This window comes from Pyxicephalus adspersus, chromosome 7 (genome assembly GCF_032062135.1).
Source record: "Pyxicephalus adspersus chromosome 7, UCB_Pads_2.0, whole genome shotgun sequence".
NCBI classification, from domain to species: domain Eukaryota; kingdom Metazoa; phylum Chordata; class Amphibia; order Anura; family Pyxicephalidae; genus Pyxicephalus; species Pyxicephalus adspersus.
This window is the reverse complement of record NC_092864.1, coordinates 63718770-63737549: the sequence shown is the minus strand read 5'-3', so window position 1 is coordinate 63737549 and position 18780 is coordinate 63718770. Positions and strand designations below refer to the sequence as shown.

Sequence of the window (18780 nt, the reverse complement as noted above, 5' to 3'; positions counted from 1 at the left end):
TATTTAAAGTAATATGACTGTCCTTAAAAGTTTCCTTCTCAAAATGAATGGTTGGCTTTACTGGAATGAAGAGTTAGTGAAGGGCTGTAATCTGTTCTCACACACACCTTTGTTGCTGAGCTGCTTCAGTTACTATTGCTAAGCAAAGTCTGCTAACAAATGCAAACAAGGGAAACAATGGAAGTCTGTACACTTTGTATGTGAACTATTTGTGACCACTAAAAAAAAAAATATGATTATTATATTAAAATAATACATTTTATAATACAAAAAGCAACATACAAAAATATAATACTATAAATAAATATACATAACATAATTGTGTTCAATTAATGTCAAATCATGATACAGAAATCATATAACCACATTTTGGGGATTTTCGGCAGTTTTTATTTACACTACTGCTCAACAAAAATCATCCAATCAATTATTTTGGCTTCATATTATGTGAAATGGAGTGTTGGTTGGTACAAAAGTCACATATATTAGTTACAACTGGAATTTGTCTGTGATGTTCACTCTCCACCCAATAATATCACTGATAGATAACACTGTAACAGAATGCTGGGAAATAAGGTAATGGGCAGCATGGTGGCTCAGTTGTTAGCACTCTGGCCTTTGCAGTGCTAGGTCCCAGGTTCAAATCTCAGGACACTATCTGCATGGAGTTTGTGTGGGTTTCCTCCTGGTACTCTGGTTGTATTTCACTTTCCAAAAACATGCAGTTAGGTTACCTGGCTTCCCCCCAAATTGACCTTTGGACTGTGTTAATGACATACAACTATGGTTGGGACATTAGATTGTGAGCTTCTTTGGGGGACAGCTAATGACATGACTATGTACAGTGCTGCCTAATATGTTGGTGCTATATAAATACTGTGTAATATTAATAATAAGCCTGCCACAAAACCACATCTGTGCTATAGGGCAAGGAGCATGCACATAGTTACAAGGCAGGGAGAATTGTGTTACTCAGAAAAACATCAGGTCTCTTCCAATGCCAAGCATGGCTGTAGCAGAGCTGTGTAAATTTCAGAACTGAATCTGCTTTAATTTACAGCTTCAGATATATTACTTTTCTATTACAGTATTGCACCTAGAAATAATTTTAAAAAGTGTAGAAAATGATTACTAAGTTTTCTTACTTTTGAGCTCACAAAGTTGACAGTGGCCATGGTTAATGGATTATCAGGTATTGCAAATATTGCTACTATGATTGGAACACTGGCTAATTATGCATATAATATGGAGAAAAATAAACAATAAAATGTAAAAAAAAAAAAAAAAAAAGAAATTCATGTTCTGAAAACTCCATTTCATTACTTGTAATTATCAGAATGCATTTTTGTGTATTGGGCAAACTAGTTCTTTAAGTAAAATAATTTTTAACAACCCCAGCAGTGTATATTTTTTACTTTTTTAATGTTTTATAGTTTATCTTGCTATAAAATAATGTTTATAAAAAGCCAGCTGGTAATACTGTTTTACATGCTTAGCATACATTTTTATTGATGTATATTTTTTATGAGGTGGATTCTATACATTAGTGGTCACTTTACCACTAGATAATGGATTTTTTACAAGAGAGAACAACATAGCATATGGAAATACATGATTTTACCAGGACAGTGAAACTTCCCTAAAGGTAAATACATCGGCCTTGTGATACTGATACCACACTTCCTCTTTGTTGCTCTTTTTATTTTGTGTAAACAATAGTTATGAATGTCTAAAGGAAGCTTTTCACATGCAGGCTTGGTGGTCTTATAAAGGACTTGGAAACATCAGAGAAAGTCCCTGGGCAGATCTGTGACTTGCCATACCGGTTGAGTATGGGGCTCCTAGTTATTTTGCATGTTGTTTTCATGTATTTTCAGGAAGCCTAAGAGACTCAGTTCAGCTTCAACAACCGACCAACTATTCAGGAGAGAATAGTGGAAGACATCCAGACTTGTCATCTACTCCCTTGAAGTATCACCGTCTTCCTGTTTTTTCTTACCTTCCCCAGTGGACAAATACCGATGCTTTCACAAGTCCAGGTAACAGTGCTTTCAATGAATAGCCAGTATGGTTTAGCATTTAGTAAACCTAGTTTAATAGGTAAACATGAAATCAAATGTGGATAAACTTAGATAGTGTCATTGGCTTTCCCAAAACTCCCCAAGCTGTGGCTAGTGAACCAGTCAATAGGAGCATGCCCTTTGTATACATAACAACCACATGTACAATAGTTACCATTCATATTACTCCTGTTCTCCATCTGTATAGTAAACATAGAAAGCCCCTTCACATGCAAGTTCCTTTGTCTCTCAGTTGCAATACAATCACATAATACTTCAAAGTGAAAGCACAGCAGGTAGTCCTTGAGGAATACTGTACCGGTGTTTGCAGTGTTTTGAAGCTTACCATCAACTGATTACTGATCAGGTTGATTGGTCCAGTGCAATATTGGCAGCAGATATGCTCAAGTGTACCAGTCTTTGTAAAGTATGTGACATGGCTATGTACACATGTCAGATAATCGCTGTTCGTTCAGACAGGAATCTCTCATGTGTACAATAGTTGCCCAATGTCATTCATGGATCCCTCATGACAGATCCATGTACGATGATCTGGAATGACTATTCAGGAGTTTTTTCCTTACTTCCTATCACTTTCCTTTGGCCTTTGTACAAAAAATGAAAAAAACCTAATCTTTCCCTAAATATGCTTTTCCCTATTTGAGAAACTTAATATGGTTTAAGTTTTATGAATAAAGGGTAATAAAACCTGTCGGTTCACTGTAAGCCTTCATTACTCCAGGTACATCAAAAATATTAAGATAACCATACACTGTTATATGTGTGCACAATCAGCTAGACAATGGACATCTCCCTGAAATAGATTGTTGACCTGGATTACCAACTTGTATTGCTTGATACTGATCAGCTTTAGGCAGCTACTTTATACCACTTGGTGCAATAGAAAACAATATGTCCATCAATCACTCCCTGTCTGGGTAAAAGCTCTCCAATCATCAAAGCACATACCCTCTTATTAATATTATTACACAGTATTTATATAGTGCCAACATATTACGTAGCGCTTTACAAAGCCTATGATCATGTCACTATCTGTCCCTCACAAGGGGCTCACAATCTAATGTCCCTACCAAAGTCATATATCTTAATTACAATCTAAGGTTAATTTTTTCAGGGGGGGGGCAATAAACGTAACTGCGTGTTTTTCAAATGTAGGAAGAAACCCATACTAACACAGGGAGAAGATGCAAACTCCATACAGATAGTGTCCTGGCCAAGATATGAACCTGGGACCTAGCGCTGCAAAGGCCAGAGTGCTAACCACTGAGCCACCGTGCTGCCTTGATGGTTCTAGCTCAATAAAAAATTTGTCAGATTTTTTAATTTTTACCATCAAAATGTAGAATATTTTTAAACTCGGCTTCTGCAACAAGAAGTATTGTATGCTACATCATCCCATATTTTGTTTTCTATTTAAAGTTTTATTGCAGACTGTCATTTTTTAAAATTTGGTGTTAGAAATGTTTCTTTCTTTTTTGTTTACATTACTTTGTAGGGCTACCTGGAGCTCCAACATAGCCACCCATAAGTGCACACAGCTTGTCAGAGCCACATCCATTCATGCTTTGTGCACAAACACATACAGGGCTGTCAGAATCCTAAAAGCAGATAGGGCACACATATGTGTTTTGTATAAAGGGCACAATATTCCTGACACACAAAAAGCTGTGAGTATATGCCATAAACAGTGTATACTTTCTAACAGTAAAGCTGCATACACACGTGCAATAATTGTTGTTGGAAAGGATCTTTCGCGATCGTTTCCAATGACTAACAACTGCACGATGCATGAACGAGTGCTGTACATATAGCTACGTTCTGCTCTATAGAGAGGGGAGGGGGAGAATGATGGAGCGGTACCCCAATGCGCGCTCTCCATCTTTGCTTCCATTACGATTGTTCATCGTCCATCATCCGTGGATCCGCCAGGACGGTTGTTCGGACGATGGACGACGGGTACTGTACACACGCCAGATTCGATAATCAGCTCAGGGCTGATATCGAACGAGATCCATTGGACGTGTGTACCCAGCCTAAGTAACACAGCGACGGGCTACAGAGAACTTACATTGACGGTGTCTTTGGGTAATCTAAATGCAAACAATAAAAACGTCTGAGCGTTTAATAACCCTTTAAGTTGAACTTTAGGCTTTTCCTCTCATATTAGGCCTGGGTAAATTACCATTTGTGCTACACTTATTAAACCTCCTAATAGCTGTAAGTTTATTGTTTTAACTTCAAAGAACAGTTATAAGTATCAAATGGTGGTAATTTTAACTTTAGTGGTAATCATTGAACCCAAATGTCTGCATGTCAACAACCTGCACAGTATGAAAATAATCATCAGAAAAATAAATATTCAATCTGGCCAGCTGCTCCTATAGATCTGTCAATCATTCATGTTTTGTTTAGTTTTGGGAAGGGAGTTTGAAACAGAGACTTGATATTAATGCGATAACCTCCAAATATAAATCACAGAATATACAAGGCTAAAATAATAATGGTAATAGGCTCAATTCATGAATCTTTACACTGTGATAAGAATCTTTATTTCCAGGTATGTAATTGTAATTTTTTGATCCCATTGGACTAAGATGAATGTTCTGAAATTTAAAATAAAGATCTGTATCCTGGAATATTAGCTTTGTGAATTGAGCCAAACGTCATTGTGTATTCACAATAATTAGGTAAATAGGGTAAATTATACTGATTTATCGCCCTTTCTAAAGTTATATTTATCTAAACACTTTTCGCCCTGTTGTGCAGTTTAATACAGGCTTACTTATAGTATGCTTCCATTAGGACGTTGTACGCCAGTTGAGGAGGAAACTGGAAATGAAGAAGAGCTGGGTACTGAAAATGAAATCCATGAAGTATATGGGAAGAAATTGGATGTACCATTATCTGGTACTGGAAATTTTAGGAAGTCAAGCTCTGAACGAACCAAATCACATGTTACACAGAGCTCCTGGAAAACCAAGGAGAAACATAACTCACAACTGGTAAAACCATTACTAACTGTTAGGCCAACCAAAAGCTGTTTTTTTAGTTTTATTGCATCCCTACAGGTTGAATCAACTGGAAGCTTTTAAAACTCTAGCTATAGGACATATATGTAGTTTTCCGGCTTTAATTCATGCCATAGTCATTATAAGGAAGTTTCATTCTTTTTTCTGGTTATCACATTGTTGAAGTATGATGAAATACCATTTATTAGGGTTCCTTGTACAAATCGCAGCCCAATAGTACTCCAAAAATGTACCAAAAACCTGTAATTATATACTTACCTATCAATTTTCTGACTACAAAACCTAGGCAATGGTGATACCATATTTCTTAGATCCTGGGCCATGCAGAGCAGCCATATTTCACAAAAAAAATGCTCTTTCACTGGAACCTCTTCTTCTCACTGTTCCCCAAAAATCTGGCCCCCCAATAAGCATAGTAATTTTGCATCCTGCAATGGGGAAGATGGGGATAAGTAAATCGTCTAACTTTTTTCTTTAAATTAAGTTTTACAAACTTTTTTACTGATAGAAAGGACCCAGACCTAATAGGTGGGTTTATCAGATTCACACATCAACTAATTTCATTAAGGAAAGTAACTTGCTGCATAAATGAATAATACTAATTATCTTTGTTTTTACTATCTTCTACAAAAAGAATTGTTTGAAAATGGTTGCACTAAAAACATTACATGTAGCCAATATCACAAGATTGTTGTTGCACTTCCATCATCTGTATATACTCTACACACAGGTTTATACACAGGTATAGACTTTTCTGATTGCATAGGTCTTTTTTATTCTTTCATGTACAAAACAGGTCAGTCCTGCATCAGAATGAATCACTACATTTGTTTTGTTTGTGTATCCTTTACCTTAATCCTTGAACTGTTGACATGATAACATTATTTTCTAGCAGGGAGAAGCACATCTCAATTACATTAATTTTGATGATACGATAAGTAGCAAGACTGACTATGATGAAAAAGCTTCCGTTCCATTGGAGGTGTCATTTGGGAAGGATAATTCTTCACTTACTGGGAAGCCACACACTACCTTTTACGGTGGTCCTTTTACTGGTCGCAGAAAATTTCCTTATGGTAAGTAGCAAACTAAAATCTTCAATGGCAAATTATATAAAATGAGATTTGTATAATAAGCTTTGCAGACTATGTAATAAAGCAGGCTTTGGGGCACACTGCTTTAAGGGATCCTACCATGAAAAATCATATAGAGTGTCATGCACTCATATAAGGATAGACATGGTCATCAAAAAGAAGATATTGTTATGGAATACTAAAGACACTGCACAGAAACATAGAGCCTGATTTATTAATTCTCTCCAAGGCTGGAGGGAATACACTTTTATCAACGAATCTGGCTGATCCAGCTAACCTACATTGAATCTGGTCCAGGACTTAAAACATTTTCTAACAAATAGCAAATTACTTTGAAGAAATCCATTCCAGGTTTGCTGGATAACCCAGCTTTACTGATGAAAGTGTATCCTCTCCAGCCTTGGAGAGCTTTCATAAATCAGACCCATAGCCTACAGTCTATAACAGTTTGGAGTTTTGATCAATTAATAGATCAAGGTGTATTATCTGATGGCTACTAACCACTCCTTTTATCATTATGAAATCCAGAGTTTTCTCCAGGAATAATAGGTTATAGGGCATGAGAGGATGCTTGCAAAGATAGATGTTGCTGTTGAAAAAGGTTGATGGGAGTTCTTTCCAGTAAGGGAAAGATTTGGAATTGGTAATGATGACATACAGTATTTACACAAGTATTTAGAAGAGATAAGAATGGACGTAGCAGAGACTTAATACCATTTGAGATGCTTTTTCCTAAAAAAAATTTTTGTGAGAAATTTTAGAAAACAAAGTATGGGAAAAGATCTCTATTTGTAGGAGATTTATATACTCAAAATATATTACAAAACGTCAAAGTAAACACAAATGAAATATAACACCTCAAAAGATGTCTTCTATTTCTTCTTTAAATCAGGCAGATTTTTGGCAATGCAATGACGGTTTGGGTTCACACCTTCGCATATGGTGGGGCTGTAGGCAAACCAGATTTTCACACTCTGAGATTTGGAGCAAGTTAATAGATTAAAGACCTTGTCTGGATACTATCCAAGAGTTAAATATCCTATCCAAGACTTGTAATTCTCAATATGGAAGCTTACTGCAAGGAGTATAACTAATGAAAATTGTTCTCAGTCCAAAATTTTAACTGCTAAGGCCTGAGAGTTATGGCTAAATATAAGGGGGGCAGATTAGACCAGTCTGGGGTAATAGTAACTATATTTGTGTATAGTGATTTAAAGATATCAAAGTTGTTAGATAAATCTTAGTGAAGTAAAGAATGGGAAGTTTAAGGTAGGTGAACACAGATTTTTTATAATGAAAAGGCAAATGGAATTAATCATTTATGTAGAGTCCCAGTCCAAGAGCATGTTGGTGGGTTGATGTTTGGTACTTGTGGCTGATAAACCACCTTATCGGGGCTGCACAGTCATTAAGGTATAATAACAAATACAGGGTGTTAGCTTCTACATCTACCTAAACAATAACTGACTTCAAATATGGTTCAATTTAATATTCTGTCTCTAAGTCAGCAAGCAAACCTTGGCTTCTTTGCAAGGGTTTCTGATGTTCATTAGACTCTATGTGCCTAGTTTATTAAAGCTTCCCAAGACTGGAAAAGATACACTTTTATCTGTGAAGCTAGGGGATCCTAGCTTGCTATTTGTTAGCAAATGTTTGCAATTCCTGGACCAGATCCATTGCAGGTTTTTTGGATTACCCAGGTTCACTGATAAAAGTGTACTGTCTCGCGTCTTGGAGAGCTTTATTAAATCAGGCCTTATACCTCGGAGGAGTCCATTGGTAACTTAAAGAATCCACAGTTTTTGATTTACTCTTGTGACTCCTCTAGGTATCCCCTCTTAGTTCTGCAACTTGATCACTGTAGAGTCTACAGGTGACTGCTGTACCTTAGTCTGCCCCCCAATGTTTCTAGGCGTTGGTCTACACATGGCCTTGGATACCAAACTCTTACTGTTGCGCCCTAATTATTAAAAATATTTATTAATAATTATTAAGATAATACAATAAGATAAATGCAGTCATTGTGCAATAAATGGAAAGGTAGCACAAGAAAATTGTTTACTTTTCTAGTTTTGGAAGGAGTATGAGTTAGAGTTTTAGATGCTAATATTGTAGCTTTGTTATAAGAAAGATTACCCCCTGGATTATCATTATTAATATGCATGGTCCCCAGGAAAGGAAATGAGCAGAATATTTTTAAAGGGGAACAGCAACAGAGAATACATTTTTTTTTTGTTCTTTTTGTTTTGTTGTCTGTGTCAAGGACCACACATGTAGAGAGAATAACCCATTTACACTTCATTGAAAACTGTCTAGGGTCATTCTACTATATCAAGAGTCTCAACTTTTTTTAGGTCAATGTTGCCTTCTCTTCCCAGTGTTTTCCGTCCTAGGAGACTCTTGTTAGCCAGTTTGATGGTGGGAAATTGTAGTACTGACAAACAAGTATAAAAATCTGTTCAAGAAGCTGCTGAAAATTGCATTTCAAACAACAAGCAAACATATAGGTGGTTTTATGTACTGAATAAAATTGTCCACAGCAAAGCAACCTCAACAAACCAATCACAACATACTGTAAAATGAGACACAGATTTATGACCCCACAAAATAAATTATTTTGCTTCACAGTACCATGCCTAAACAAATTCAAAATTGTTTTGGTTCTTGGATACAGAAAAAAAACAAAGCAAGAGAATTATGTTTCACAAGAATGTTGACATTTTGAAAGAATCCAGATATTTCTGCAGGGAATAAGTTAAACAATGTTCTCAAGATCAGTGTAAGACAATATAGAAAAATGCCGGCAATTTACTGTTGGTGGTCATTTGTGGCAATTTACTTTCATTTAATTTAAACTTGTTCTTTGTATTGTATGGAGCCAGTAAAGTCCTTGGTTGCTGATTTCGCAGTACAAGAGTTATGCATTTCATAAACTTCTTTGTTTCAAACATATCCTATGATACTGTAAACTGGCCTACCCACAAATCTGCTCATATACTTTTTTCTTATTTCATATTTACATTTACAATGTTTAAAATGTATGTATATTAGATTTGGTCTTTTCACAGTAAGGAATTTATGGCTGTTTTAAAGACTTTAAAAAATGCACGCTATTCTTTATTTTTTATGGGCAGATTGTCTTTAATAAACTCTTGCCTCCTATATTCCCACATTCTTCCTCCACAATCTGTTAAACTCTGTCTTCCCTATGATCATTTTAGTGAGATGGCATATTTGACCATTTAATACACATTTAGGTAAATATATCCAATGATTGTTTAAATGGGCAGAATGTATACCAGGGAAATAAATCACTCAGAGGCCAAAAACTATTTAACCTAAATGTAAACATTGCCCAGCACATGTCTAAAGCAGGAGCAAATTTTAGAGTGACTTTTCTGTGTAAATAAAAATGATTAAATATTACTCAAATATTATTTTCTGTATGAAACCTGCTAGTTTATGGTCGTCTTTCCAATACCATCAACTCATCATCCTCACTGTCTAAAAATGTGTTGTGCAGGTAAACAGGATCTAACGAGACTGCATAACGAAAATTTAGAACATCTTCCAGAGGGAACATTCTTGCCACCCATTTCCCAATCTAATGGCCCGGAAACTGAAGTTAGGAGAGAAAATAAGGTAAGATATATGCACAAAAAATGTGTTGCTTATGATGACTAATCATACTTTATTTTTGTATTCTCTGAAAAATGAAAGCACAAGAATGGTTATTATGGATAATTACCATCTCACCTTTTATTTAAAGCAGTATAAATAAAATCATAGTTATCTTACCATCCAAAAACTCAATGACAAAAGAGAATCTCTGATCCTATTTGGAAAGACTTTCTGGATTCTGGAAAATACTGTTCTACTCATTGCAAATAGTGGAGACATAAGTGGCTTCCACCACTGTGCCAACAATGTGTGTTTGGTACAAAATAAATCTTTTTAGAGTTGAATCTATCCTGATATACCTATCAAAAGTATGTCCAGCTCCCTTAAAAAAATCTAAAATTCTGTGAAAAGGCTGCACGGGCCCAGTTTTTTGGTTACCCGGCATTAAATCATAACAATTTATAAAAGTAATAAAACCACTTGATCTGTATATTAGTCAGGTAATTGGTATTTTCACTTACTAGCAAAGGCAGCCTACATGTTATCTCAAAATTGATTCCTTTAAAGTAACAAGCCCCTATCATCTACACCAGGGAAGGCCACTATTGTGTTGGCAAGCCATTAATCAAAATTACAGCTTCATGTGTCAACAACAGTGATGAATGGGGCTTTACTCAAGGTAGCACCTTTGCCCTGCATCATCCTCTTGATTGACATTAAAAAAGACTGAAATGGGCATAATGAAGGCACCCCATTTGTGTTGTCTGAACAAGTATGGTCCATCCCAACAGACACCAAATGCCTACAAGTGCATTCTGCATTTTAAAGTGGTACACAGTTTTCAACAATTTGGTTGTTCAAACGTTGCTTAAGGTTGTATCCACCAGTCCCTAGGCTCCTGCCTTGGTAGCTTTGTAGATTTATTCAATTTTGCACAGAGATAGAGATTTAAACTTGAAATGTCATCCTTTCACAACAATGTAACCAACCACACTCCTTATATTTTATAGTAATATAATCTAGATGTAAATGTATAGGCCATCATTCCTGGTATATTTCCTTAGATCCAGGAACCCTTAAAGTTACCACCAATCATGGAGGAGTCCTCCAGAGTTCCACAAAGAAAGATGAGGCGCAAAGCTACAGATCCACCAAAGGAACTTTTGGTCATACCACTGCTTGTGCATTTTGAGAATAAGAAAGTAACCCAAGAGGAAAAAACAAGCACAGATGAGAGCAGAGAAGCTGAACCTTTGAACAATGATAAAGGTACAGTGCATTTTAAAGGTTTTTTGTTATCTCAAGTATGTATTTAAATGATAATTGGGGAGAATGGGTATCAGATTGCTGATTGTGTTTTTGTTTGTGTTTATGGCTAGTTGTGTGCAGCTTGAATTTTAGGTTCTTTGAAATTTAATGTAACATTTCAATATTCCTATTATATTGCTAATAAGCTGTACAAGTAATCTAATATTCTAGTAAAACTTGGTTTCTCTAATAACTTGAAGCCTGATTACCAGACACTGTTAGCCTATCCTAATACCCAAACTAGTATGATTCCATCTTGGGAACCAAACCTCAAATAAAAAGTGACATAAAAGGTATCTTTTTTAAGCATTTGATAAATAATATAGTAGATCTTAAAGTGACCATGGTGGCAACTGATCTAATAATTACCCTAGTATAAATCTCCCAGCTGCTGCATATCACTCGTATTTGACAACTTTTTGGGGGTTTACCTTGGGGTCTATGTATGTCTTGACACTTAAAAAACAGCACTAAGTAATGATTAATAAGGTCAGTGAGACCAATACTTTATCTCTGAAATGTCTTTCTTCAGTCCAAGAATGTATTGATTAGTTATGGATAAGCACTTCTCACTTTTCCAAATAAACACACTATTTACATAGAACTTTCTATTCTCTAGAATCCCTTAAACCCCCATTTCTGATCTCCATACAAGTTGCCCTGATCTTTCCCTTTTATCTCAGGAAGAACTCTTTGGCAGCCTTTTTCCTCACCATTACCTAATCTTTTGACCTTATTCCCTTTCACCTACTCAAACCTTTTCCTGCCACCACTGTCCTTACACTGACCCATAGTGTCCATTGATCTCTGTCACTTGTTATCTTCTGTATTTCATTTACATCCTCTTCAATTCAACCATCCTCCTTCAGATCTGGCTTTTACTTAACTCTCCATTTGGTTTGCATTTTCTCTTTATCTACTTGGAATGTCCTATGCCCACTTCATTTATCATTTTTAGAAATATTGATCCTGAAATACTATTTGTAATTTATTTACTTTATAAAAATTGTTTTGGCAAAAAAAGCCACCTTTTGGATGATAAGTTGCTTTTCCTCAGTCAGTTCTTTGGGTTGTCCAAGGCTGGAGAGGATACACTTTCATCAGTAAAGCTGGGTTATCCAGCAAACCTGGAATAGATTTCTTCAAAGTCATTTGCTATTTGTTAGCAAATGTTTTACGCCCTTGACCAGATTTATTGTAGGTTAGCTGGATCACCCAGATTCATTGATAAAAGTGTATCCTCTCCAAATAGAATACAGAAGATATCAGAAAGCAATGTACAACTATTCGAAGTATTTACAAGCTAGTAACCTGGTAATGACAAAAATATATTATTATTAATAAACATAACCCTCTGTTAAACAAAACATAATGAGCTCTTACAGATATTGGTGCAGTAGCTTATCTACCCCTAGATGTGGTGGTCACAGTAGTTTTCTTTTTTAGGCTTAATTTCCTTAATTTTCCCATTATGGTCCTGATTTATTAAAGCTCTCTAAGACTGGAGAGGATACATCTTCAGCAGTAATGCTGGGTGATCCAGCAAACTAGAATGGATCTATTCCAGAATTGAAAACATTTGCTAACAAATAGCAAATGACTTTTAGGAAATCTATTCCAGGTTTGCCAGATCACCCAGCTTCACTGATGAAAGTGTATTTTCTCCAGCCTTGGAGAGCTTTTATAAATCTGACCCAAAGTACTCAAATATTGCAATTTTTCAGATCTAAACGCCATTCTGTTCCATAGAGATGGGTGAACGAGTGAGCGGCACCGTGTTACAATCTTTACCCTTTACTTCCATTGCAGTCTGTCTTTCATGGATACACCAAGATGAATCCATGAAAGACGTGGGATGGCCTCTGTACACATGTCAGATTCTCGTCTGAGAAAAGCCTAGCGGCAAAATTTGGTATTGGCCGGGAATCATCTGACATATATACATAGCCTTGGGCCTCTACTTTTTAATTTTGCTTATTTGAACCTGATAAACTGGCCTGTAACACCCGTAATGTCCTACAGTGACAATGTTACCTTGTTGTATTTTATGTAGAAGTACTGTTATCACCCTCGGCTACTCACAAACCGCTCCTCCTCTCCTCATCTACATTACATGGAAGGGAGGTGTCCTGTAGCTCACACAAGAATGCTAGGAAAGCTAATAACATTTTTTGAGATATCTGTTACAGGAAGTTACAGGATTGATAGGTTATAGGAAAAGTACTTAGCCATTGAAAAAGAAACCAGCCACCAGATCTAACAATAGGTAAGCAGCAATATGAACATTTTTTTTCAAGAAATTAGATATTGTTTGAAAGGTTTAACCTATTTGGTAGCTGTTAGGAAATAGCTCCAGTTCTTATTACGGGCAGGTTTACCAATAGGGTCCGTTGTGCCTGAGATGCATGATGTTTTCGGGGCCTTGTTTTTTCAGTAGGAATACTGGGCCTGTTGACTTTTGCTCCAATAAATTATTTTAAAAAATATTTGTAGAAATTCCATTATAAGTCTAGTTCTGGATTCTGATCAAAATAATGATGAAAACATAAGACACATGGGTAAAGTCATTCCAGTTATTTGCTCATTTAGCTGCAGACTGTAAACACTGTCAAATCTCAAACATTTTTGTGGCCAGCATAACAATTAGTGATGAGACGCTCTGTCAGCCCTCAAAGCTTTGTGTTCTAGTTTTTTCATTCCAAGAAAACATTAATTTCTGTTGAATATTAGCCAAGCAAATAACCATTAGTGGCTTGTGAACTCGTAGGCTTTTTTTCTCACAAAACATAAATGAAGCCGTGCAAGCCTTTTCTAAACATGGCAGTGGTCCACTGGTATGGCTTTATATTAGTGCTTTGAATTACTACAAAGAACTTCTAAAGATGGCGCAATTACAGTCTTAAATCCCTAGCTGATGTGTGGTGCATAATTGTCTGAAAACTTTTAAAGTGTCCTAAGTAAACATATATTGAATTTATGTTGGTTTTGATCCAAGGTGGGCAAACATTCCCATTATGTGCTATTGTTCTTCTCTTAACACGCATCCTTCTTTTTATGTTGGATCATTTGTTTAACGCACAGGTGTCACACAAGTGTTTTTTAATATTCTTTTTACAGTCACCTCTGGGTTCTCAGTATATACAGCTCAACATTGTAGGATAACTAAATTACAGATCACTGATAACCAAGTAATATATTGATAACTAAGATATATGCAGGGGTTGATGTACACACTTCTAATATTATCGTTGTAAACGAACCACCGATCGGCCGAAAAACGCTGAAAAACGCAGACGAACGAGGATTGTCGCTGGGAATGAACGACCGTCACGGCGGATCTGATTGGCGGACGATCGTTCGCTATCCTGTGTACGGTCGTTCAGTGATGATGGATGTTTCTGCAATACACTTTCTCCTTTCCATGTCACTTCCTGCATCGTTCAAACGATCGTATCTAGCGTGTGTACATTATTGGTGGATTATATTTGAATGATCGTATCGTTACAGCATGTACAGAATTTTGCACAATACAATCATTCAAAATAACCGTGCATAATCATTGATCGGTCGTAATCTTTTGTTTTCTAACGATAATTAGTGGAAGTGTGTACCTAGCTCTTGTGGGCCGGGACTCAGGGGAGCAGGTTTAGTGGGGACAAACTAAACCTAAAAACATACCCAGCATGGTAACTTCCTTATTTTCTTTCCCTCGTTTTTCCATCACCTGAGGTTTTTCAGATGACCCTTTCATTCATCTCTTCCATTTTTTCTTTGATTGTCTGTATGGGTAAGAGTACTTCTGCACAGTGTTAGGTTGTCATCACTGCAGCCGGCATTAACACCCCTCTGATAGAATCATTTCTTTTAGGGCCACAGATAATGTGTTTTTTATTTTTTTACTTTACTGGCTTTTGTTTACTTTACTTTTTTGTGTCAATCAGCTTTATTGAGTTTTCAAGAAAAGTAAACAAACTTACATAGCAAACATTAGAACGTAAAACACAGAAATCTTATTAACCCGTAACGGCATTGGCTTCGTATGAGCATAAAATGCATATCTTAGATATACTGCATATACGCTGATAAACGTAGCAATAATCTATCAAAGCGTTCATGAATCACAATAAAGCAAATCAACAAAAATATACCAAAATTAACAAACATACTCATAGAAGCATGAAACATAAATAATGTTCTAACAATCTTATGCCACCTGAAGGGGAAAGGATTTTACTTTTATTTTTTACTTTTATTATTTACTTTTTAAGGTGATTTTGCATTACTATACACTTTTATGGAATTGCAGGATTCATTTAAAGTAGGACAAATGTAGATTCCAAGGAGGTCAACTACAGCTAAAATGTGCCTGTCAATAATTTCACATGAATTCAGAAGCGTCCTAAACTGATGTCTAACTGATCCATCAACACAAGCCCAAAGCCCCTTGGGGCAAATCTGTAGGCAATAATAAAGAGAGAAAACATTTTCTTTGCTCTGTCCATAGACATATGCTTGATATGCTTTTATATGTTTTTATCAAGCACATTCTAGCAGCAGCTTTTACCTAAATATTCACATGGCATAAGAAGGGGGTGGTTGCAAAAGGCTTCATCATTTAGGTGTACATAAGGCAGAAGGACCCACAAATTGAGTTGTTGTTGTTTAAGTCAATCACCATACGCATGAAACCAGTGATATAAATGTATACTTGACATAGCATTTGTTTGCCTGATTACAGGATATATAAGCAATGAACTACAAAGCCAAGATAAAGAATTAGCAGATCTCACATTGGAGAAGGAAATCCCAACTTCAGGAGCAGATGGCAAAATCAAAACACTGCAAATGGATATTGAATGGAATCTGGACCCAAACCCAGGTATGATCATCTTTCTAAAGGATTTCATAAATAATGTTATACCCTAGAAGTTTTGTACATGACCACAGGCTATGATACTGCATGAAGCCTTAACTCCTCACATTACATTCTGATGTTTTATTGCTGTAACATATATCAAACTTCTTTTTGTGTGATTGCTATTGGTTGGAGGATTTATTCTACAGAAGTCATGGCCCCATGCCTAGAATCCAAGGGCCCTAACTGGGATTGATTTAAATACTATCACAAGCAGATGCAACCACCACATATGTGCCTGTATTTCAGCACAGTTGGTACCTAAAGGATGTTTTTGTTTATGTAAGGTTCTTTAAATAAACGAGATAAGACCAAATGGTGGTAGACCTAAGCTACACCGTGCAAAACAAATTGGAATGAAATGTAAGTTGTGCTTTAGATGTGTTGTAATTAAAAGCATTACCATCCAGCTCCATCATTTGTACATTCTATCAATAAATGTCCTTCATGTAACTTTGTTACTGCCATAGACAATTAACTTGAAATGTAGAAATGCAGCCATCATTATTATAATATATACATACAATATGAGTGCAGGCATGGTACATGATTGTCCTGGATTTGTAATTTACCTATAAAGAAGATTTCTGTAGATGTAATAATTAATAGATGTAATTTCATAAAAAATAAACATATATTCATACCAAACCCAAAATATGCAAAAACTTTTCAATTATGTAGTTTAGTATAAGCCAATGAATCAGTCACATATATACATTGGTAATAATTTCTGTATGATTCTTGGCAGATGACTATGAATTAGCATGTCTGTATTTCAGACTTATCTAAATATATTCATCCTGCTAGGTATCGTTTATTTGAACTATTTAATTATACTGATAATGTAAATAAATAACTACTTTTGTATATTTTCATAAAACGCTAATCTTACAGTCAACCACTAAAAATAATTAAAAGTCATTACTGGTTTAGCCCTAGCCAAATATTTTAAAATAGTATAATTAAATGGAACAGTACATCAAACATTTTTATCAGCATAACATACATGAGAAGTCTTCCTTTCCTACACTTTTATTTTCTTTGATATACTAAGCCTTTATATCCTGTGACAATCACAATACTGGACAACAGAACCTATAGCATTTTAGGCATTTTATAAATACATGTCGCTCATTTTATAAAACCACCTCCATATGTCACTGAAAGCTTAGCGATTGATAAAGGGGCATTGACAGTGGTACCTACACCACAATTCTACCTTTCATGTGAACAAAGCCTTATGTACACACTTCAGATTTTTCTCACCTGACACAAAGGGCCCCATTTAATAAAGCTCTCCAAGGCTGGAGAGAATACACTTTCATCAGTGAAGCTGGGTGATCCAGAAAACATGGAATGGATTTTTTTAAAATGATTTGCTAGCAAACATTTTGAATCCTGGACCAGATCCATCAAAGGTTTGCTTCACTGATGAAAGTGTATTCTCTCCAGCCTTGGAGAGCTTTAATAAATCAGGGCCAAAGGCTATAGGAGGATACACTTTCATCAGTGACGCTGAGTGATTCATCAAACCTGGAATGGATCTGGTCCAGGATTGAATACATTTGCTAGCAAACAGCAAATGACATTTAGGAAATCCATTCCAGGTTTGCTGGATCACCCAGCGTCACTGATGAAAGTGTATCCTCTCCAGCCTTGGAGGGCTTTAATAAATCGGGCCCACACATACAATAATTGTTGTTGGAAAAGATCTTTCATGATCTTTCACAAGGACTGCAGGATGCATGAATGAGTGCTGTACATATATCACTGTTTTGCTCTATGGAGAGGGGAGTGGGGGAACGACGGAGCAGCACCCTGCTGCGGGCTCTCCTGCATCACTTCCATTACAAGCGTTCATCGTCCATCATCTGTGGATCCTCCAGGACAGTCGTTTGGACGATGGATGACGAGCGCTGTACACACGCCAGATTCTCGTCCGATATCGGCCCTGAGCCGATTATCAGAAGAGAACCATTGGACGTGTGTACTTAGCCTTATGCTCATCTCAGGAGAAAGTTTGACATGTGTACTGTGGTCCCCCAATGTCATTTATCAATCCACTATGGCCCATGATTTATTGACCTTTACAACACTGAATAGCAACATTTCATCATTTTTTAGTTTAGGTTTACTATTTTCTTTATCATCTACCTGACTGATGAATAAACATTGCTGATGCTAAGGATAATCCCTGCAAAAAGGTTGTCCCGTACTAGCTCTGCAGGCATGTGAATCACCAACCGAGCTGAACAGAATTACAAATCCATTGACAAGTAAAACAGTTTCATGTATTTCAACTGTTAAGTTTGCTGTTTGCCTGGAGTTCTGCTTTAATGCTTAGACTTTATTTAATGGTCAAAAGTAACAGGAATATTCATTATCAATTCTCTTTAAATTAAATTTTAGACTTTGCGAGCGAGCAATGTCTGGTTAGAGAACTCAGATCATTACTGTACTTATCTAATTATCTCCTTTATACTTAGGTGAGAAAACCTTAGGCAATGTTCTGTACTTTCACTGTAGTCAGAAAAAGCTAAGCTTGTTAAAACTACCTGAAATATTCATTTAGCTGGTGATGCTGTTACAGACCTCTAAATAATTGGCAAATGTCTTTTCTTCTTCCATAATATACCGAACCCTTTTCTTACAGCAATATTCACAGAAAATCATTTAAAAGACTTTTCTAAACCTGTAATTAGGAGGTCTTGTTATATCTTAAAAGCTCAGTT

At 36.1% G+C, this 18780-nt stretch overlaps 1 protein-coding gene across 1 annotated transcript in view; it reads left to right on the top strand.

Annotated features, from left to right (window-relative positions):
* The first annotated feature begins 1173 nt into the window (after positions 1-1173).
* KIAA2012 (KIAA2012 ortholog) overlaps positions 1174-18780 on the top strand; it is a 64952-nt gene continuing 47345 nt past the window's right edge. Inside the window, exons 1-7 of the mRNA XM_072419137.1 lie at positions 1174-1192; positions 1878-2039; positions 4884-5083; positions 6003-6186; positions 9728-9846; positions 10890-11094; positions 15872-16012. Of these exons, the coding sequence (XP_072275238.1) occupies positions 1174-1192; positions 1878-2039; positions 4884-5083; positions 6003-6186; positions 9728-9846; positions 10890-11094; positions 15872-16012 (1030 nt within the window). The remainder of the gene's footprint in view (positions 1193-1877; positions 2040-4883; positions 5084-6002; positions 6187-9727; positions 9847-10889; positions 11095-15871; positions 16013-18780) is intronic.